We start from the raw sequence: 23502 nt of genomic DNA, 5'->3' as shown, positions 1-23502 counted from the left end.
ATAACCACCATCAAGAGATACTATTATCCCGTCCAGCCAGATCCAACTCACCAACAGATCCACACTTTCTTTTCGTCCCAGAGATCCATGCTCCACCTTCTCGCTGCCCGGGGTGAGGATGTAGGGGCTCTGGCTCTGACCGCCAGAGGGCTTCATGTTGGGCAGACTGAGCGACCGCAAGTCCTTCACACCCTGCTCCACCTTCAGCTCATCACCCAGCCGTGCTACATGAAAAAAAAAAAGGAGGCTGAGTCGTGTGGGAAAGGGAATTTTGCAAAACTGAAAACTTGCACAACCTTCAGATCATTATTTATTTAGGATCTGTATGATTTATCACTATGGTCAAAATGTCAAGTGCTTTATTTCAAGTTTACTTGTCTCCTTATTTGAGACATTTTACACAGAGTACCACACCCAGAGTTTTGAGTTTGATGTTTTTCTTGAAGTTAATCCTTTAACAGACCCTTGTAAACATCACAGGGTATATTACCAACAAAAAACACAGACAAACTTCTGTTAAACCTGTAATAAAATGTTTTGGTTTTTTTTGGCACTTGAAAGCAGCAGAGACAAGTTGTTCACACAAAATCAAATGTTTAAGTTGATATGGTGAGCTTGTTATCATGTTGTTGTCTACACATCCAGCACATACGGAGCAACATTATACTTCATTCTGAGCTGTGCTTCTGTCCACCTGGTTGATGTAACTCCAATATTCACTCTCTTTTAGCTCTGTTTTTGGTCTCTACCAAGCAGCAACTCCTGGGGCTGAAAAAGTAAGCCAACGATGAAGTGCCAAAAACTGCAGTTCCTCTAACGGCCACTTGAGGCTGGCTCCAAGAGCGAGTCAATGCCCATAGACACCCATGTTAGAATGCCAAACTCTGCAGCTGAAAGAAACATGTTTACAGTCCGGTATAAAAACAGTTTTGGTCTCTACTGCTAATTTCACCATCCATGACAACTGTATAGTGGACAATTTTTTTTATATAACTCACCTGTTTACATATCAAGGCTTAAACTTAAGTTCGCCTATAAAACTCTTGTTTAGCATTTGATTGTACAAAAAGACCGTCTAAGGAGTCAGATGTTCAGTTTTTTCCGCAAGTACAATTTATTTTAATCGTTTCAAGCCTTTTATCACAAGCAGAAATTAGCATTAGCATTCTCACAGTTAATAGTAGCTGTAAATGCACCATGCTAACCAAGCTAGCAGCTAGCAATAGCTCCACCCTCTCACCAAGTATGTCACTTCTTGCTCCAAAAAACAAGATGGTGACGGTCAAAATGCCAGACTCAAAGCTTCGATATGGGTGTCCAGAAACCACTGGGTGATGTCAGGGTAGCTACATCCATTATTTTATACAGTCTATGGTAAACAGAAACCAAAACCGAACAAATGTTTTACAAGTTAAACCCGTAATAAAATATTTTTCGGCCACTTCTGGGAAGCAGAAACAAATTGTTCACACGAACTTTAAGTTAATATGGTGAACTTGTAAATAAAATGTTGTCTATTCACACATCCAGCAAACATGGAGGAATATCATAATTTATTCTGAGATGTGTTTCTGTCCACCTGGCAAATTTCAGCCCCGTTATTCTGTCCTTTTAGATCTTCTATTGGACTCTACCAACTCCTCTTTATCTGCTAAACGCTCCACTATGTTCATCAGCTCGGTTCATCAGCTAACTTTGCCTGTATGCCGTTTGATGATGGCCAGGCACAGTAGGTCACTTTTTCAAAGGTTTTTTTTTTCTGAAAACAACCAACTGTGAGAGTAAATTTAAACATTAAAGTTGCAGGCTGAAAACAAAACAATGAGCTGAAACATGATGAACCGATTCGTATAGCTAAGTGGAACTGCAGAGTGAGAAGAACACTGTGGCTTCGTCAAGCAACACCTTTCACATATATGTGATCTATGATTCATATAAAAATATTGATTATAGCCACTTTAATATTGTTAAAGCTTAAGAAGAAATAATAATGTGATTGAGCATTTTAACAATATAGAACAAAACAGAGCAGAACAATGCAGATCCTCAGTTGTCATCTTTATAAAAACTGTTTAACCCTCCACCCACATGACCTAACAGCTGTAGACCGTTTGCCCTCGACCTCTGTTTCAGCATGTAACTCCAGACTGTGAGTCGGGCAGGTGAACATTTCAAAAGAATAGCCATTAGTCATGGCGCAGATCTGTTTTATGGATGGCTTAAACAGGCCTGTGATATGGAAACTGAGGCAAGTGTAACTGCAGCGATCGCTCAGAAGGAGCACCATTCCTAGTTTCCACTGGGGAGAGGGAGCTGGCACAGTCATCATGCTGCTGCTGCTGCTGCTGCTGCTACATTATTATTAAGGGATTTATGGGAATCTTAATCACACTTCTGGAAAAAGACTGAGCAGAGCAGTGATGTGTTTTCCCTTGTAGCTCTGATCACCTCTGTACAGTCCACTCCCTTTTCCTCCTGGTCAGAAGCATGTGAGAGGAAACTGGCCTCCGTCATCTCACGTGCTTGGTCATTGTTTAGGACTCGCAAATAAGAACACTGTGACGTCTAAAATACACCAAAATACAGGACTGAAAGGCTGCCTACTTTCTATGAACAAAGCAAAACATCAGCACATGATGCTGCTGTTTTTCTCATTTATTTTAAAAGTTTATGGTCCTATTGTCTGTCCACAGTCCTTTCAGAGATACCCAACAACTTAATCATGATTATGACTTAATTAGAAATAAGTTGGAAAATGCAGACGCGACCCGCCTGTTACCGGCCATGTTGTCAGTGACTTTCAAAAGAAAAATATTGTTCGAGTGACTAAACATTCACAGCACACATGATGTTATATTCTGACACAACAGGAGGAAGACGATGGAGGATATTTACTAACCAGCTGTAAACTGACCTCATGGATGCAAAATGTTGACCAAAGACTAAAGATAAAAATGAGCTCAGTCCCAGTTCAGCTAGTAAAGATCTGATGCTGGGCTGTTATAACACATGCTGCATGTGTTCGTACAGTGATGAATGTGCAAGTGAAAGTGTTTCCTGCTGTTGCACCTGACATACTGGTTGAACAGAAGTGAGAATGTGAAAATATATTCTGCAAGAGGAAAGGTATATGTTAGAACGACCTGATGTTGTTACATAAACAAAAACATCAGCGATTAAAAGTTCAGAATCAATCCGGGAGAATTTCACTAGAACTTCTTAACCGCTCCGACTAAATTATTGCTGTAAAAAGACTCGTCTCACCGCTTCGATCTGGCTCATCTCTCGCCCTCAGTGTGCATCCAATAAAACGGTGCCACAAATTTAGTTCAAGCTTTTCTCACAAGTTAAATCTCAGACACATTTGTCATTCTGCAGTGATAAATCAGGCATAGCGGCTCCTTGTGAGCATATTTTGTGTCTCAAACACAGAAACCTTAAAATACATATTGGATGAGCATAAACACGCCATTCTCAGCTGAGAAAAATATCAGTGCAGTCCTTAAAGGGACAGTTGAGATTTTTTTTTAAGTGAGGTTGTATGAGGTACTTATCTATAGTCAGTTTGTGACAGACAATAGATGTCAACTGGCACGCCTCCAGTTTAGAGAAGCAGACAGGAGTACTGACACAGAAGCTAAGCAATGAACTGCTATGGGCGGGGGCAAAAAGTCCTGCTGAAAAATATTAATATCATTCTAGGTGTACACATTATTAAAAATGTTTTCACCACTTTACTTTGCCGTCACACAGCCCTTTCCTTTGGCACTACATTTTCTCAACTGTAGAACTCTTGTATTCCTACACATCTCCCTCTCAGCCCATCTAGTCTTCCTCTGCAAAAGTTCCACTGCATACTCTGGTTTATAAAAGGGTTCCTTTTGTCTCCACAGTGAACAGCATTACGTCATCACTTAAGGCCCTGACACACCAAGCCGACAGTCGGCTGTCGACCAAAGTTGGGCCGTCGGTGAGCGTCTGTCACCCTAGTTTTTGCGGTGTGTCCCGCACCATTGGCACTTTGGCGTTGGCGGCTTTTTGGCCGATTGAGCATGTTCAATCAGCGGCAGAGCTTGTCGGTGAGAGAGACCACTCTGTTTGGCTGTTCAGGTTTTATTCCCTCGCCCCTGTAGCAATTGAATCTGCCTGTAGTGAAACCGGGGCTAACCAGTGCTTCCTCCTCAGGCTCCACTTCACTCAGCTGCCCGACAGATCCGCTGCTTCTTCCCACTTTAACCTGAATAACAAACCAGGGCTAGCTGGGAGCGGCTAGCGGAGCGTTAGCCGCAGCATGACCGGAGGGACGCACAGCCAGTTAGCCTCTGCTAGTCTCTGAGCTAGCCCCGGCTCTCCGTTTGGATCCAACCAGAGCACCGAGCCCTGGTTTGTTATTCAGATTAAAGTGGGAAGAAGCAGCGGGTTTGTTGGGCAGCTGAGTGAAGAGGAGCCTGCGGAGGAAACACCAGGACCGTCTGTAATAGTCCGTGGAGGTGCTGTGGTGCTCGGCTGCACAGATAGGAAACCCCTCAGCTGTCAGGATGTACCACTCTGTCACTCTGCTCTCTCTCACGCAGGAGCAGAACATATGTGCTACTTGGCCGTCGGATAGTCTGTGTAGTGTGTTCAAATGTGACTGACACAGGGCGACGTGAGGCGACACAACAGTTGGCGTCGCCGCTAGTTCTTCGATGTCGGTTTGGTGTGTCCGCAGCTTTAGTCACCAATTAGCTTTTTAAATTATTTACTTGTAATTGTTGTCTCCCCGGTAAACGACTGAAAATACGACTCAAACAGTGGTTTTACAAAGCCCTTAAATGTCTGGCCCCATCCCACATCGCAGACCTCCTAACCCCTTATTCTACCAAAAGGTCCCTCAGGTCAGCTGAGATTCAAACTCAGGGGTGATCATGTGTTTGCTGTGTCTGCCCCCAAACTGTGGAACAGCATCTCTGTCTCAATCAGATCTGCCCTGTCCATTGACTTGTTAAAGTCCAGGCTCAAATCTACTTTTATTGATTAGCGTTTGAGTCCCCCTGACGTGGCTTATTGTGATGTTGCCTCACCTGTATGTTTTTTTAGTTTGAGTTGAGAGCAGCTGATCTGCCGTGTGTTACAGTGCAGCATAGTTATGGTTCTGAAATCATGAAGTGCTGCAGTTAAGCATGTAAAGTGCCAAAGGAATGGGCCTTCTGGTGGCAAATTAAAGCAGTGAATATATTCTAAATATAGCAGGTGGCTATTAAACATATTGTTGCTGCCCCTGTCCACAGCACTACATTTCTTGCGTGTGTGCTGGCACTCCTGCCTGCTTCTCCAAACTGGGGGTGTGTCGCCAACCATGGATTGAAGAACCAATCTAATTTCATTCTTCAATGCCTATAGAGGGCGATAAATCCTCAGTGCACATGCCCCAATGACTCAGACAGAGGATGAGGCCTTACTGCAAGGTGGAGTTGATTCTGTGCTGAAGTTTGTGTTTGGCTCATGGTGTGTTTTTACCTTTCACTTTGAGGTAGTGTCCTCCAAAACGGTAGGCCTCGAAGTTGAGGGACAGCGGCGTGTTGGACTGATCCAGGAACAAGTTGACCCGGGACAGCTCGATGCCGTTCCTCTCAAACACTGGACCCAGAACCTCTCTGTTTGCACACAGAGAGAAAGAGAAGCTGTTAATTACGGTTCATTTCAAACTCTTGTAACTTATTCTATGTGGCCGCTCTTACCTCAGGGTTTTCTTTTTCATTGCAGGTACGATTTCTGTGTTGATGTCCACGTTGAGATCAAACTTAAGGCTGAAGCACTCCTTACTGGGGTCCTGCAGGGGGAACAGACACACTATTAGTTTACACAGGTGGGGCTGCAGCTCTGCTCGGGCTGTATGTGAGCTCTCAGCAGATCCACAGGGGGGCTCCTTTTCACTACGCTGCCTGACTCAGACACAAAGCAGCCTGGGAGATACCATTATGTTACAGCAGCGTTGCTCGGAATAATGGTGGCTGCTCTCCTCACAGCACACCTCTCTGCTTGTACTGTGCACCATTTGTGAGAAACTGTGCTTTTACATGTAACTCTGAGTCACACAGCGAGTGACAAGTATCGTTAACCCCCCCACAGATCCTGTAAAGTCTCTCAGGCGAGCACACAGACTCCTTCCAGGAACAGAAATCAAACTGTGGTTTCATGAAAAGGAAAGGGGGGGGGTTGGGCTTTGTATATTACACACTGCAGCCCATTTGTCTGCACGATTACTTACATCAGTGTGTCGTCTCCGTGGCTTCTTTTTCACCAGCTTCATCCCCCCTGTTTTACGCTCCCTGCAAAACAGTTACACACACATTATCATAGCTGTTCATACACCAGTTCCTCAAAGGAACCCAACATCAGAGGAAACTGTTTAACGTGACCGTTGAGACTTGGACAGAAGTGATCAAACTGTCAGGAGACAAACATTTCATGGCTGTAATTTATCCTCCAGTGAGAAAGGACAAGAGCTCCACTGACAGGCGGGAACACATGAACACTAGCATGACAGAACGGAGGGTTACTGACCCGCGGTCGTTGCTCCCCTCATCCTCTTCCTCCAGGTCGGAGGGGGGGCTGGTGCGCGGGGGACAGGAGCGCGTGGACACGTTCCGAGCCAGGATGGAGGCTAAAGGTCAAGAAAACACAGCAGTCATTACTTCTGTTTCATCACAACTACGGCAACCTTTAATATCAAGCTTTAAAGGGTCAGTTCACACAAATTTAGAAGATTTCTTCCCCCCTGAGTTTTGCTCTAATTTATTTAGGTTTTGATGTGTTTGTCTCAACTGAGGGGATTCTGTCTGTGGTGTTCACTCCATGCCCCCAGGAACGCTGCTCAGCCTTGCTTCTAATTCTTTCCACTGGCAACTTGAAAGCAGGCCAAAAAGCATTTCCCCATAGACCACCATTATAAAAGAGACGTCTGTAAAACTATTGACAAGACACTTCGAACTGCAAACAAGGTCAAATATGACTCTTCCTATTATGATCCATGGAGGTTTAATATTTGCAAAACTTTCCTCAAGCCGAGAAAACTCTACTGCGTATATACAGTGGGCCGCATACCACATATGTAAACGCAGAAGCTACAAACTTTTTTGGTGTACGTGCCATGGGAGTAATTTTCACTGGACTGAATGGGCACCATCTTGGGGTTCAGTATCTAGATCTTAAAGTACATCTGAGTGTTCAACACAAATAACGTCCATCAATCTGATTAGAAATCACAGAAACAAGACGATCCCTGTAACTCCAGAATTTGCCTGAGAATCACCACGTTTTTAAGTTTCTTCAGTATAAAAGTAATCCAGTTATAGTGGTCTGTACGTCCATGAGTACACCTCTAGCAGGAACAGATAATTCGGCATACTTTAATACTTTTTGATTTTCCAAATGATAAAAATACAGGATAAATCAGTGGTTCCCAACTGGTCCAGATTTCTAATAAGTCATCAGTTTAAAGTCCACACAGTTGAATATATTCAGCGTCAAACTTGTGTTCAGCCATGTTGTCGAGCTAGTTTGCAGTCTCTGTCAAGGAGCTGTCAGTAAGTCACTCACTCTACAGCAGGAAACGGCACTTCAAATTAAAAGCTCTGTGCCAGAAATTCACTGTGCTTCAATATAAAGTGTGTTTTTTACAAAGTTGACATGTTTGCAAATCGCTTGCAGTTCATTCTGAATGGACCCATGACCCACTGGTTGGGAACCACTGGGCTAAAAGACAGGGCTCAAGTTGAAGCCCAAGGTGTCGGACTTTGAAACCACCTGCTCTGGATAGTTTTCTTATGGACGATTTCTCAATAGAATAAAGCTCTATTGAAAACAAAAAATTCATCGTGAGGTTTGTAGGTTATCTGGAATAACCAGATTTTAATTAACAAAATTCAATTCACTGCCAGTGTGTTTGTGGGGAAATCTCAGGGACATATTTAACATCGCTGGTTAGCCTGGTTGCAGACCTCTGAATCGCCGCTCAACGTCTATGATTTGTACAGCAGTTCAATGAGGTCAGGCATTATGTCCACTTAAGAAAGATCTACCAGCTGTAAAAAACAGTCGACCAATCAGTGCTTTGTAGGCAGGATTAAGAATATAAAAGCAATGTTTTGGGGGGTGCCCACTGATTTCTCCATAGTGGCAAGAGACTGTCAAAGAAATAAGGAACATCTTTGGAATAGAAGTTGATTGTTCTTTTGTCATGTTGAACCCCAGGACAAAAACCTTTACAAAGTACTTTTCGCCGCGAGCAAGAAAGCCATCACATGGACGACTGGATCGCAATTATAATGAAATTCACTGTATGAAGAAAATCTAATTTTCTTTAAGACCACCAGTTGATCAATCTTCAAAACACTGGAAAAAATGGATCGTATACACAAAGGGATGTAACCTACTGAGCGCTTAGCTGAAAAACCCTGTTCTGTACCAATGTGTGGCTTCTACCGACCCCTTACCACCAATAAAAATAAAGCTAAAAATAAATGAATAAATAAAAACCTCATCTTCCTGCGTAGCTTGCCTCGTACCACCCATGAAAAATAACGACAGACAAATAGTCACAAAAATGCCCAGAAGTGTGGATGAGACTGACAAAGCTGCACAGGATGTTGTTGTTAATTTGATTCACAGGAGTAACAACTCCTACACTGTAAAATGTCCTGATTTGCTTCAAGCAACTTCTACTGATGACAAAATGACATCAGCATGTTTGTAACCTGCTGCTGAGACACAATGTTTGGGTGGGTGAATGACGTGAAACAAAATGTGTCATGATCAGGGTCACTTGAGAAAAGTGTGATGAACCAACCCTTTAATAAGAGTAACGGCGAGAATTTGACTGAGACATGCATTAAATGATTACACAAATCATAAGTCAGAATTTTACATATGGAACAGGAAAATGTTGATTCACAGTTTTTGCCTTATTTAGACGACAATAAAAAAAAACAACTGTGATATCTACACAGTGAAATCCTGCGATGGGTATGACATCACTGTAACAGGAAGGATTACCAAATAAAGAAACAACCCACCTTGAGGTTGTAAGTCAAATCGGGGGTGCCGATCAAAGTGCATGTTGTCTGTGTTCTCTGAATGGCTGCGTGAGTCACATGACTCACACAGGTGAAGGGGGCTTTTGTTATTCAGGTCTTGGCAGTCTGGGTGGTGGCAAACCTAAAAGCAGACACAGAGGGGAGGAGAGGACAAGAGAAAATCAGATCACATCACTGCCAAGAACTCCAGGTCCCTGCATTAAAAGACAAAAACATTTTAACAGACTGGGCCAAAGTGAAAAGGGTAAAACAGTCACACACATTGAGAGTTAACAGCTCCCTGCCTCACTATTGTTTCTGCCACGATTAAATGACCACAGAGGCGGCCGCGGGCATTCCTGAGGTCTGATGGCTCCCACCTTCCCACCATCTGTCCCCCTCTGTGGGATGGCAACTAATTTACTTTAAGTTAGTTTTTCACCTTGCGTGCTGAGCTGGGACCAGCTTACCCCTTATGTAATCTAAAATCGTATCCTGGGAGGTGAAACAATGAAACTGACCGCGGGTCAGTCAGACTTTCAGGCCGCAGAGCTCTGAAAGCTCCGAGCTGGGGCGACAGGCAGCAGAAGGCTGCAGGATTAAGGATCTCTCTGTCTCTCTGTCTCGGCCCAGACAGATCCGACGCCCCCCCGTAGCCGTCGCCGCCGCTCTTCTACATCTCCACCCTGTGTCCACCTCCGCCACTGCCCACACCCGGCTCAGGAAGCGAGGATGTATGGGGAGATACAATGGAGGTCCAGCTAATGTACTTCCTGTCATTGTGTCCATGTACTCGGGAGGAGCAGTGTGTCTCTGCATGAGTGTGTAAATGTGTGCACGACACGGGTTTGACCGCAAGCTAGGGAGACTAGCTTTCATGTAAAAACAACAACGATAATTAATCACGAACAGAAGCATCCTCTGACAAAACCCTGTCATACAGGCCCGTCTGAAGCAACTCTACTGCTGTAACACACTCACATGCACAGCCACATGCGCCTGCTATACATAACAGCGTGTAAGTGCTATTGAGTAACTCAGATTTCAAAGCAAACGACTCTCTGTCCCCACTTCTGGTACTCTACCGTCACATCCTGCTGACCGGAGCAGGAGTCTCCTCCACTCCTGCAATTTGGCTCCATATCCATGCCAGCAGGACCCCAATAAACATCCAACTCACCACGTCAGCGGCCTGCTAATTCACTCTGCAGCGTGCCCCCGTCCAGCCGCACTGACGAGCTGCCTTATTAATCCACTCCTCTCAGTGTCTAGCCAGGTATAATCGCAGATTTTAAGGAGCAGGTCGCAGGGCCGCAGGAGGACAGGAGGAAGGAGGGGAGGAAGGAGGGATAAGGTTATGGGAGGGTGAGGAGTCCCAGTAAAGATATAAACCCAAGGCAGGAAGGAAGGGAAAAAAGGTCCATGCAGAAGCTTTTCAGAAGTACAAAGCCCCCCTAATCTCGCAGCCTAATTGGTGCCTGTGCTCTGTCAAAGCCATCTGACGGTCGTGCGGAGATTAAACAGCCTTGCAATGAGCTCGGCAAGCTAGGGTCTTCTCCTCTTCTTCCCCTCTCTCCCTTTCTTCTCTGTCCTCTCTGCCACCACCAGCACCGACTCCTCCCTTCCTCTCACGCACCCAGGGTCACTAAACCCAGACAGAGCCCCCGACCAGAGAGAGGTTTTAAATAGAAAGAGACTGAGTGACAGGAGTCAGTGAGGCCCACAGAACGGCCTTGTTTGCTGTGGTGAACATGACATGCTCTCGTCCAGTGCGCACAACCCCAGCTTTTTACAACTTGGGTGTTACATTCATAGTTTTGGTTCATTTCATAATGTTGTATAAAAGTCATTGCTGAGCTCTGGGAACACGGTGACACCATTACAACAAAGTGCGGCACGGCATGAAACACGTTTATCTGATAGGAGTAATATCCAAATCTATAAAGATAACATCCACGTTGTAAAACTGCCCTTTATTTACCTGTCTTACCAAAAACAAGTCCACAGCCATGCTAGCAAGTCTGTGAGGCTGTGCTGATGTTTATCAGGTTTAATATTTGCCATGTTTAGTATCTCAGATTAACGTGCATGCATGCTAACATTTGCTAATTAGCCAAAACTACAAAGTTCAGCTGTGGCTGATGGGAATAACTTAAAGGCCACATCCACATTCATAAGTTAATAACAAAATTGATCTCCATACACACAAGCACCACCAAGCTTCAGTCTGATTTATAGTTTTGCACAGGCTCTACACCAGGGTGTCAAACTCATTTTAGTTCATGGGCCACATGCAGCCCAGTTTGATCTGAGATTGGCCGGACCATTAAAACCATTGCATAATAACCTATAAGTTCCATCAGCTCCAATATTTTCCCTTTTTTGTGTAAAGAATCACAAGTACATTCTGTAGACGTTCATCCTTTTACAAAACAGATGAACAGCCTGAGATGTCTTAAGAAAAATATGTGCACTTTCAACAGTACGTCTCAGTTTTTCCACATTCAGTCACTGTCAGTACATGTGCATTTATCCACACATGTCCTGATGCAGATTCTTCTTTTTGAACTGAAGCTGCTGATTTAAAATATTTTGCACAATGTTCAGTTTCTGTAAACATGGTCACAGTAAGTATTTATTGTTATATCAGAGAGCTGTGTCCTGGTCAGGGTGGAAAAGCCTCTGAAGCAGAATTTCACATGAAGTAGGCACTTGCTCCTGAAGCCTGGCACCTCTTAGTCTAGTCATCTAGTGGGCAGGATTAGACTCTTTGGAGGGCTGGCTCTGGCCCATGGGCCGTATGTTTGACACCCCTGCTCTACACCATTGCCTTCCCAAGCAGCATACACTGTTATGAGCATTTGTACTTGTGTGGTGGTGTGTCTGTGTCAATCTGCAGTTACACCTCCAAAACACTAGTGGGCGATGGGGTTTCTGTGAAGTGCTGTAAAGTTTGACTGATTCAAAACACGCCTAAACACATAAAACAAGGTGTAATAGTGACAATATTAAACAAGTACAATTTTGGCTTCATTATATCTCAAAAGATTCACCGAAAAAACAGCTGTCTTTACACGAGACATGTTTTCCCCACATGTACAACATGCTAATGTTATTAGCATAAGCCTATGACGTTTTACACTATATAAATTAGCATAGCAGCTAGCAGACTTTCCTCTACTCATATGAAGCCAGGATAAATCACGCAGGCTCAGATCAGGCTTCCTTGGAAAGTGCACATCAGGCTATGGCATAGGCTACAACAACATAGGTTACACGACTGTGCAGAGTCTACCACATAGGTATGGCATCGCTTCAACGCAGAAGTATAAATCAGCAACGAATTAGCGGTTTCAAAATGCTAGAGGTGTAAATGTAGTGACAGTTATTCACTGAAAAACAAAAACATATTATTAGTGTGTATTCAGCCTGACTTTGCCAGTATGTGGTTGGAAAATATTAGCCTGATTAAAATGTTGACGTGATATTGGCGCTAGAGGAAAAGTCAGGGCATCACCAGAGTCAGAAGGATTCATCGTCTGGGAGCAATAAATGTCTTTATAAAAATTTCACTGCAATCAATCCAACATTTGTTGCAATATGTCAGCGAGGAACAAGTTCTGTTCTACCTTTTAGGACAAACTGAGGTCTTGTTCAGTCTTGTGCTCTCTGTGTAGTCACCACAGCAGAGGAGGATCATGAGAACACTGAAAACTAAGGTCATTTCTCAATCACTGCAGCTGATGACGTTCGACAACTTGCAGGTACAGAGGAGTGAAGCGTCTCACCCCCGTCTGAGTCACTGACCTCGACTTACCGCTCCACGTCCACGCTGCAACAGACACGGCTTCACGGCAGAAGCAAACAAGTCACAGAAATCTGTTACAACATCACCTACTTATCCACCCTCTGAAGTCTACGTCAACGCATGCGCTTGCATTTTCGTGTAGCAGAGTCAAATGTCCCTTCGCACTGAGGTGGTATGTTCTCCTTAAGGTGTGGAGACGGATGGCGGGGCCGGAGAAATACGAGCAAATCAGATGCCTTATTTAGACAATAGCTGCAGATAGGTAGGCCTTCCTCACTATCAAGTCGGGGCGTTCACATTCCAGCTGGAAATATCTGACGCTTCAGCCAAGACAAACCAGCGCATCACAGGATGGAGGGGAAAAAAAGAAAAGTTCAAACAATCCTCGAAAAGCTTGTAATCTGATGTTCATGACAGAAACCTGAAGATAAACACCTGAAATAAGAGTTTCAGCTCAGGATATGTGCAACGTGGAGTTTTGCAATGCGCAACATTCCTAACAATGAGAGGCATGATTGATACTTGAGAACGAAGAGAACCTGACTTTCATTATCCGGCCTGTTACTGGATCAGTTTTCCCACACAACGAAGAGGAGGAGGAGGAGGAGTGTGAGTGAAGCTGAGTGTAAGGGAATGTGACCACAGCTGACAGGAGGCCATACGAGCCTCACACTGACTGTATGAATGCGTGTGGGACAACATGTGTCATGTGAGAGCGTGTCGCGTGTGTCCCCCTCCCCGCATGCCTGCTCTCTGGTCTGGCTGGATTAGTGGGAAGGTCCGGGGGGGGGGGTAGCATGACTGTAGATGAAACACTGCGCACACACACACACACACACACACACACACAATTCCACCTTGGTCCCCCTGCCCAACAGCTGAGATCACACAGCGGCCCCACAGTGGCCCTTCGTCTTGGCTTAGCACATCCAGCGCCACGTGGCACCTGCTTATGCACCCTTGTTTCTACACATCCTGCAAACACGCCAACACTCCCTCACGGACTCACAAACGCAGGCATGCCTGCTCTGAGGCTGTGTCATCAGTGAGCAGCACGCCAGTCGCTCAGCTGTAATAAAGCCGTTCTTGTTTGGAAGAAGATGACTGGAGTCTTCTGAGGTGAATCAGGATTATTACCTTAACACTTAATCCTTCCAAACGCTGGCACGCAACGAACGAGGGCAACACGCTTTAAAACACTTACTGCCACCGCTGACAGGGACTAAATCACACAGCTGATGCTAAAGACATTAAACTGGGGGACGGTTATATTAACCTCACATTCAGACGTCTCTAACATGATTTATAATTAAGAATGGAACTTGTGGTTTTACAGCAACAGCCTGGCAGTTCAATTTGGCTGCGATGTCCTCACCACCGTCACGATTTTTAATACACTTAGACGGCCTGGCGCATCCTAACAAGCTGGAAAATCTGCGGGTAATCAGCCGGGGTGTATGGAATTATATGACGCATGGAGGGAGAGGCCGCAGATAAATTCAAACCCAGATTACAGATGTGACTCGATGTGATACAAGGCTCATCCATCACAGGGCGGCTGTGAGGAACACAGAGAGAGACAATGTCTTCAAACCCATACTGATCGAACCTCATGTCCGTTTCCAACCTCGCTGTGTTTCCCGCTCTGACCACACTCCGCCCTCCTCCGGAACAGCTTGTCCTGCCAGAGCACACCTAGGACTTATGTAATAGCACGCATCACCGTGTGCACGTGTGTGTGTGTGAGGAGTAAAAGGGGGTCCGTGAGCTGTAAGCTTTAGTTTCTCTCGGAGCCAGGAGTCATCACAGTGCGTCTTCAGAGGGATCATTGGCTTTCCTTGTTTTGTTGTGTAAAGCTTCAGAGATGGAGCACCATATCAGATCTAATCTTAGTTTGCAACATCTGTCAGTAAGCTCAAAGATTCAGTTAAATCTGCATCGCCGTTTGTTGGCCTAGAAGCCATAAACGCTCACGGAATAGTTATCAAATGTACTGGGACACACTGAAACAACATTAAGAACATATAATAACCTCCTGACTCTGACACCTTGTTTTTAACGAGTTACTGGCTCCAAACTCTGGAGGTCCAGATGCAAAAATGTTGAGCTGATGATCTTAAAGGAGATCTAACACGCTTTTCCTTATTCTCTGTCAGATATATAACGTTACAGATGTTCATATTAAACGATTGTGGCTGAAGTTTTAAATAATGACGTAAATGTGTGTAATCAATCCCTGTGAGCAAAACCCTCAAGTTTCAGACTGTTCTGAACACTCTGTGTCCAACTGCTTTCTCCTGCTATTGAGACAAGCTGACATCAGCTCAGGATGGATTTCTATATATGGTCATCTCCTCCAGACACGTTTCTGCAAGTTCACATTGTGTAGCCTACGCTGCTACATGTAGCTACATGCTAACGTCAGGGAAACATGAAATCTTGATTGTTAATACTCTGAGATTTCCGGTCGTATTCCAGCTGGCACATGTCCAGTAGTGGAGATTTTGATTTTGAAGTTGATATTGGTAATTTTTCATAATAAAAATTGCCACTATTCAGTCTGCAATGACGGAGTAGAGACACAGAGATACTTTAGACCTGAAGATGCTGACCAGTCAGAGCAGACAGGCTTTTTTAAGAGGGGGGGATTCAAGAGACAGGCACTAAAATGGAGCGTCTCAGGCAGAGGGTGAATAAATGAAAATGAGTGTAAGAGGTCCCTTTAAAATATCGTTGTATTACTCTACTGATATTGACAAGACGCAGTCAGCTAGATTATTTACGGTTGGGATGAGGAGCCACTCTGTTTGTTTTACTGACCTACAAAAACACACAATTAACTCAAGGTCGGTTGTTTCTTTTCTAAGGCTGCTCCTTGAAAGTCAGAGATTCGAATCGTCAGTCAAAGACTCCTCAGTTGAAACACACTGCTTCAAGTAGAGCAGTCATTTTGGGGTTTTTTTTTGCTGGTCAGTGTGCTGTGCAGTGTAGTTCTGGGAACGTTTTGGTCCAAAGATTTTGCTGCAGAGTGAGCACTCTTGACTTTAAGCAACTCTTTGGTAAAGACATCTGCGGACACAATGCAGTGGCACAGAGGAGGAGCAACTCGCCATCGTAAGGCTCCAAGATAACATTATCTATCTATAAAAACTAATTTCACTGACAAACTTAAGTCTAGTGTAGCCCGATTCATAACGGGGTCTGACCATTGGTCCGACATCCCATTGTTCCGACCATATTAAACCCATTGTTCCGAAGTCCTGTTGTACCGAAATCATCGTGATGCCCTGTGGTTAAGGTCTGGTTAGGTTTAGGCACAAAAACCACTTGGTTAGGGTCAGGAAAAGATCATTGTGTGGGTTAAAATGAAAAAGAAAGTGGCAAACACATAAGCTGTGAGCCTGCTTCGCCTCAAGCCTTTCCCAGCTGACCCAGAGCCGGTCGCGGCTAGTTAGTCCGGGACGTCGGACTAATGAGAGGTCGGAACACTGAGAGGTCGGAACAATGCTACGGCACCATTTACAACTCCCTTCCACCATGGGAAGACAATCTCGGACGCACATGTGGCGATCTGGCAATAGGCTTTCTTACGCTGGCACAGGAGTGCGCTGATGAAGCATTAAGTTGTTAGATTTAACTCATGTAGCAACTAGCTAGTTAGCTAGCTAGCTTGGTAATTCCACCAGGCTTTAATGCCACAGTGGTGACACGAAAAAACATGGTAGACCTTATTGTACCCATAGGGAAATTTGATTTGGACTACACACAACAGTATAGCACATCATCCACTCATGTTAAGCCTTAAGCACGACTTAGGTCATCACTCACTTCAACCATCACTCAATAATGGACAGACTTTTGTGTTTGGCCTCGCATGCAGCAATCCAGCCAAAAAAAAGGGGAGGAGAATATTCAATTAAAGATTGCTGGAGTTTAACAAATCTGGGTATTGCAGCGATTGAGAACTTGTTCCGACCAGCTGTTGGAAACCAACCCTAAAGGTGGATAAATAAATGTCAACCCACGGCAGTGACTAGCCAACCAGATGTTAATAATGACAGGTGAGAATTCACAGGTATAAACGTCCAACTGAGCAAACACGCTCCAGCTTGAGCTTTTAATAAAGTTTTTATTGTGTTGACTATTGGCGTGCGTGTCTGTGTGTATGTCAGACTGTAAGTATGAGTGAGTGGAGGGGTGGGGCAGGAGTTAATGCACGACACGCAAAATTTTACCGCATCTAAAAGAAAAACATACTGAAAAAGTTGAAAAAAAAAATCTTATCTTTTTATATCATTTTACATATTGTGAAAACAGGAGTTCCCACACGTTTCGCTCCATAACACACACACACACACAGCTGTTTGTCATAGCGGTGCCCACACCCATAGAGCAAACTCAGCTCCCTGTCTTTGTTCCAAGCGGCCATCATCAACCTTCACTCAGACACACACACTATAGAACATGTGAAATCAAAGCCAACCTGAATCAACACACAACACAACAGCGTGATTAATGCGTCATATTGGGGACAATGGAGAAAACTGTTTGGTTGAGTTGAGCTCAAACCTGATGTTTGGGCCAACCTCTGTCCGATGCTGAAAAGTCTCATTGCACTCCAGTCTTTGTTGAGACTGCGGGTGACATCCAGGTACACTGTGTTTAATTACACGGGCCAACTTTAATGCTTACCATCACTCCACTCCCACAGAGAGGGCTGCTTTAAAGGTCCTGTCCTAACACGAAAGTCATCACTGATTTGGCAACTGGCGGAGACTCTCCTCAGCAGTAAGTTATGTTAGTATTAACTCCTCATCAGTCATGAAAGGCTGGAGCAGACGGCTCACGGTAGCTTCAAGTCGACTTCTCAAACTCAGTTTTCTTTCAAAAACCCACCTTGACTTTGTCGTTTCTCTCTTTTACTTAAGCAAAAGAAAAAAACACACCAAAAAACGCATCCCAATTAACACGCCCACACACGCAAATGATTGGTTAGCGCCAGATGAGGCAGAGTCATGCACAGTCTTGTTCAAATAGTCAGACTGCAGCGGAGTCAGTCAAACATCCAGACAGACTTTGGTCAGACCAACTCATACACCGTCGAACTAATCAAAGATAACCCCAGAGTCAGACACAAGTCCACATCATCAGTGGTTCATAGTCTGTGACTGACAGAAACACAACCACTGTCTCATGTTCACAGACAAATACACTAATGTGCTGCTGACCTTTGACCTCTGCGTTACATCAATACAGTACAGAACAGGGCAGAGACTGCACAAACACAGGTGTGCCAAACCATGTCTGATGCAAACAAAGTAAAACATTTCTCAAGGATTTTTTTTACAGTAACACCTTTACCTGTCATTTTATTTTAGGCAGATTAAAGAAATCTGATATCCTAATGGACTGTTTCAATTTGTTTTGAATGCTTGAACCATTTTATCCGATTAAAAGCGGTATTAAGGCCGAGCAACACTGACAAAATCAAACGTCACAACATCTTTAATCGATCCCTCGATATCCATAACACTAAACTTGTATGAGGAAGCCTGCTGGGTGTTTCCAGGAGATATGACCTATAACACATATGTAAGACACATTAATTATAGAGCTGTAGCTAGAGATGTCACGAGAACCAGAGTTCTAACATGACGGTACTTGTTTTTCTCTTGTACTGTAGGTGCTGCAGATGCAATTCTTCCTGACCTGATGGAGCAGCACGTACTTCTATGAGTGTTCTAGTTTGCCGTTAAATGCCAATGTAGACAACAACAACACATGGAAGATGGCGACGGCTACAGCTCCACTCGTCAAAAGGAAAAGTGTTTTTTTTTTTTTCCCTGAGGCCAGCATATTTTGTTAATTCTTTGCACTGGGAGCACCGTGTATTTACACTCTGCAAACGCCAGCAGCGTGACGAGGCACTGAGCGTCTATTCTACATTAGGCTTGGCGTTTTTTTGTCTGATCGCAGACAGTTGAAAAATGTTCGACTTTAGGAGCAGCGCTAAAATCAACCTGCATAGTTGTCCGTCCATTGTGACATCAGAAAGTGTCACATTTACCTTGCAAGTGTACTCTTTTTCAACATTTTGTTTACTTCCTGGATTTTTCCCACATGGAAATTCTGACCAATCAAGAGCAGCTTTCTGGTCTGCTTGTAAATGCTGCCGTGAGAACACGAACCAACTGTAGGCAACTATACAACTTCGTAACACAATAAGTCCCTGATTGGGACCAAAGCGAGACAACTCTAGGTCTGAAAGCAGCCAAACCAGGTACTGAGAATTGTGAAATTTCACTAGTATTGACATCTACTACTGGTGGCATCATGACATTCTTTGCTGTAACTGATGTTTTCTTTTATACTGATTAATCTAGGAGTTGGTTTTTCCTTTCAATTAGTCAATTAAAAATGTATCAATGAAAGTCAGGAATAAGGAGAAATTTCCATCTCAAGTTCCCCGACCCCAAAGTGTCATTTTAAAATCACTTAATTTCTATCATTCTTTATATTTTATTTTATTTTAGTTAAGTTGGGAGCATGAGACAAAAAACATTTAAGACTCTGACACTGGACAAAGCTAGAAACTACAAATGTTTGGTGTTTTCTTTGCTAAATCAATCACTTAAGTTGTTGCAGCATAATATCATTAATGTTGATATGTCAGTTTGTAAGAGGAAACTGTCTGAGATCATTAAACTGCACAAAGAGTCAAATAAGTTTAGAAAATGACATCACTCAACTGTTTATTAGCCTTTAGGAAAAGGAAACGATAACAGCTTTCCCAGATTATATCGGTACTATACTGAAATATTCCAACTTTCCAGTACTGAGGTTCCTTCCTCATCTTCAAGTCTTGTCGAGACGTTGATTAGTTACTCACGGCAACTTACAGTCCAATACCTGCTGCTGCATTAAGCATGATTGATCGTCAGAGAAAAAGTCTGAAGAGCTAAATGTCTGCAGAGCGAGCGTGCTTTTCATCAAGCCGAGCTGACAGAGACTGAGCCAGGTCAAACTCTGCTACACGTTACGTTTTTGCTACCTTTTTTGTTAAGAGCCAATTTTCATTGTCCTCTTGGGAGCAGAGCACACGACCCCGCAGGGCCTCCCTATGTGTGCCAGAGAGGGCCTGCTTTCCTAAACATTACACAGAGTTGCCATTAGCTGTGGCCCAGTAGGTGGGATTGAAAACAGCGCCCAGTAAGGCTGCAGGAGATCAAAGGGGGAGCCTGGGCAGGCCTGGCCCCAACTCTGATTTATTTTTCAATAAATAAACGATGCATCTGTTGAGGAGTGGCATGGGAGAGAGCTGCCGCGCGCTCGCTTTCTTCTGCCGCCATCTGTCCTCTGGCCGGGCGAGGAGGCGGAGGAGGAGAGCCAGGGCCTGTTTTTTTTTTTTTTACTGCTGCCGTTATGCAACAAGACAGCCTGCCTCACTGCATGCCTGTTCTCTATTAACCGACTCTCCCTCATTCTGGTACCGTACAGGCCCGACGCCTTCACACACATATGGATTTACTCAAACAGAGGCACTTGTTGTGTTTCATCCTCCCAGGAGAGAGCAAAATGTGAGTGTGTGTGTGTGTGTGTGTGTGTGTGTGTGTGTGTGTGTGTGTGTGTGTGTTACCCAAACACATGTTAAGTATGCTCATCAAAAGGAGCCGCAGTGGTTAATTCTGGTGAATTTTCATTCACTAACAGGCATCAAATGTGCGCTGAGGAGGGGCGTTTAACGGGCGGTGATATCATGAAAACTGCAAGTGAAAATGAAACAGTGACAGCGGGTGAATATAATGATCCTAATAAGGAAGACTGAACATTTAACCCTGTGTAACTGATACTTTAAAGGATCATTTACGTCTGTAACAACTTAGATTACAACTCTAACTGCTTAGGTCTGGAAATACGGCGATGTTGCTGCAAGAAACATGAGCAGCCAGACGATCAGACAGTCAGCCGTTCACTAGTTTCGAGGGGTATGACTGTACACAGATGTCACGGTTCGGTTCATTTGGAGGAGTTTGATACGTCAGGGAAAAAACCCAAGTGATACTTGTGATAAATAAAGTTGAAAGAGTATCAGAAATTACATTTCTAGGCATCATGACAGATTATAAACTACACTGCAAGCCGCATCTAAATCATAGCAAAGCCAAAATTTCAAAGTCAGCTGCAAGTTCTTCTAAATCAAGCCTCATTTTTATTTGCAGACCGAAATAAATTCTAAATTATGAAATTCTTCGTTTCTTTTCACTTATTTTGAACACGCAGTAGTACAAGTCTCAAAGGCAGACAAAATTCTCTTCCTGGGGACTGAGGGAGCATTTTGTGCACAACTTTGGTAAATTATTTTGCATTACACTGTACAAACACTGAACAAACATGTTCCCAAAAGAGTAACAGCGTTCAACAAGCTACAGAACTGAAAAGCAATTGTTTTGATATGGAATTAATATTTAACAAAATATAGTAAAAGTAAACTTGTGCAGGAGGAAGAGTGTTCGGCTATATGCTGATGTAAATGCCAAACTTCTGTATTTCCTTTTTTATCCTGTTCTGCTTTTGCATCTAGGGGCTGCTTTAAAGCACCAGGGATGAGGCGTTTTTTGCTCATCCCAGTGATCCACACATCTGGGTGATGCTGTCCAATGTGTGTTAGCATGTTTGATGTGTTTGCATTCAAATCTCCTACAACAGCGAAGCAACACTGACACACCGTCCTCGTCTTGCACACAACTCTATCTCTGCTGCTGTGGTACCTGACCAGAAATCTACAAGCGAGTCTTCTAGCTCCAGCATTTTATTTGTGCTCACCACACTGTGACTGACTCACACCAATTAGCTCGTTGAGCCAACCTCGGCAAATGTTGCCAACAATGTACAGCTAAAAGGTTCTTGGCCGTGTGAACTTTGGTTCTGCATTATGTACATCACTCTGCATACTGTGTTCTGCTCACAGCTGCATGCACCAGACTGGGACGGCATGAATACACAAACTGTTTCTGGCACATATAGTTTACAATGATAACTGACAGATTTTCAACTCAAAATAGGAAGCAATTTTTGCAACAGTGGGTTTCTAATCTGCCACAATAGTAAACAAAGCAGGCTTCTTATTTCAAGCTGAAACAACGACGAGTCAGAGCAGATTTTAGCTCATTAATGCTAACACTGTCGCTGATTTTAAAATTTCCAGATAGCCTGTTTTATAATTGAGAATCCTGCAAAAGGGTCTGGATATACACTTGAAGACTACACACATGCTGTAATGCTAAAAGGCTACAGCTACACGTCCCAGGCAAAAACATCAACATCTTCACCAGCTGATGATCCAAGCAGAGGCCGTAATGACCATGTGTTTGTACACTGTGGAGCTGGTTAGCTATATTAACCTAGAAGTTGGTCTGTAGACTGGATAAGATGTGAACAACAGACTAGTTGGGTATTAACTGAACTATCTGCCTGCATTTTATCTTCAAAAAAAAAAAAAAATCGCATGATCATGTTTCTACAGGCTTCTTTCTGCATCACAGATTTCTCGCCCAGATTTACTTTTACCAGCAGCAAAGGTGGATAAAATTCAAGATAGAAGATAGAATAAACTGGATTACGGACTGGAATTACCCCCCCAAGAAACATGTCATATCAGTACATCAGACTCCAGATAAGTTTGTGTGACTAATGTGCTTGTTTGATGGTTTGTTGACTAAGGACTGTGTAACTGTACACAGAATTTCATAATGTCATCCTCCTCTGCACGGTGACAAACCATGGGAGAGGAAGGTTTTTTCCAGGGTTACACATTTAGGAGAAATCGGACCATGTTTTTTGCAAGTCACCTGTAAGTCACAAATATTTGCACTCAAGTATCAAGATCAGTTCTGAAGTCCTTGACATGGAGTTTCCGGTCCTTAACAAGTCATAATGCTCTCCTCACCAAACCCATTTTCATAACAGAGTAAGGTATTGAATTTACCAAAATCATGAATGAATTTTAAAATTTGTATTCCTGACATTGCACTTACATATAATACTTTTAACTGGTAACTCTAACTGAATGAATTTTGTTTGACTTTTCCTGTTTGTAGTATTGAACTCATCTCATCTTGGAAAAATGTTTGTTCACTAAGCCCCGCCCCTTTGTGATGGTCCGACAAGCTGTCACAGTAAGCATGGAGCCCACACTGTAACTAACTGCACTCCCTGAAGAAATATTAGCACATTTTTGGAGAAATGACAGCGTGGTTCCAGAGAGAAGCAGACAGAGGGGTCTACAGTCTGTGTTTGAAGGATATATCCAGGATGTCAAACTGACTCAGCAGCAACAACAGGTTAAAAAGACAAAGATAGTTAGAAGCTAAAGCCGAACTATAGGCTACAGATCACAGTGTAAAAGTGAACCACCACATCACTGCTGATCGCCACACAAGACAATGAATATAAAGGGAAACTTTGCTGATACTGAACCAGCTGTGTGACATCACAGTGTGTGCAGTGTGTTTGGCTTCGCCCCCGTGCTGCTGCCAGCACCTGGACCTCCGCCACTGGACGGGCAGGGATCTTTTAAACAACGTTAATTTGCACACACTGTGATGACACACAGCTGGTTGAACATCAGCAAAGTTTCCC

At 43.7% G+C, this 23502-nt stretch overlaps 1 protein-coding gene across 4 annotated transcripts in view; it reads right to left on the bottom strand.

Moving 5' to 3' along the window:
- plekhg5b (pleckstrin homology domain containing, family G (with RhoGef domain) member 5b) overlaps positions 1-23502 on the bottom strand; it is a 110055-nt gene that overhangs the window by 30361 nt on the left and 56192 nt on the right. For all 4 annotated transcript variants that reach the window (XM_049581348.1, XM_049581347.1, XM_049581346.1 and 1 more), the window contains 6 exons: positions 9057-9198; positions 6547-6646; positions 6251-6311; positions 5721-5812; positions 5500-5636; positions 52-224 (listed from right to left, as the gene is read on the bottom strand). In XM_049581348.1, the coding sequence (XP_049437305.1) occupies positions 52-224; positions 5500-5636; positions 5721-5812; positions 6251-6311; positions 6547-6646; positions 9057-9198 (705 nt within the window). The remainder of the gene's footprint in view (positions 1-51; positions 225-5499; positions 5637-5720; positions 5813-6250; positions 6312-6546; positions 6647-9056; positions 9199-23502) is intronic.

The sequence above is a fragment of the Epinephelus fuscoguttatus genome, linkage group LG7, assembly GCF_011397635.1.
Source record: "Epinephelus fuscoguttatus linkage group LG7, E.fuscoguttatus.final_Chr_v1".
Classification (NCBI taxonomy): domain Eukaryota; kingdom Metazoa; phylum Chordata; class Actinopteri; order Perciformes; family Serranidae; genus Epinephelus; species Epinephelus fuscoguttatus.
Note: the sequence above shows the minus strand (reverse complement) of the source record. Positions and strands in the feature narration are given on the sequence as shown.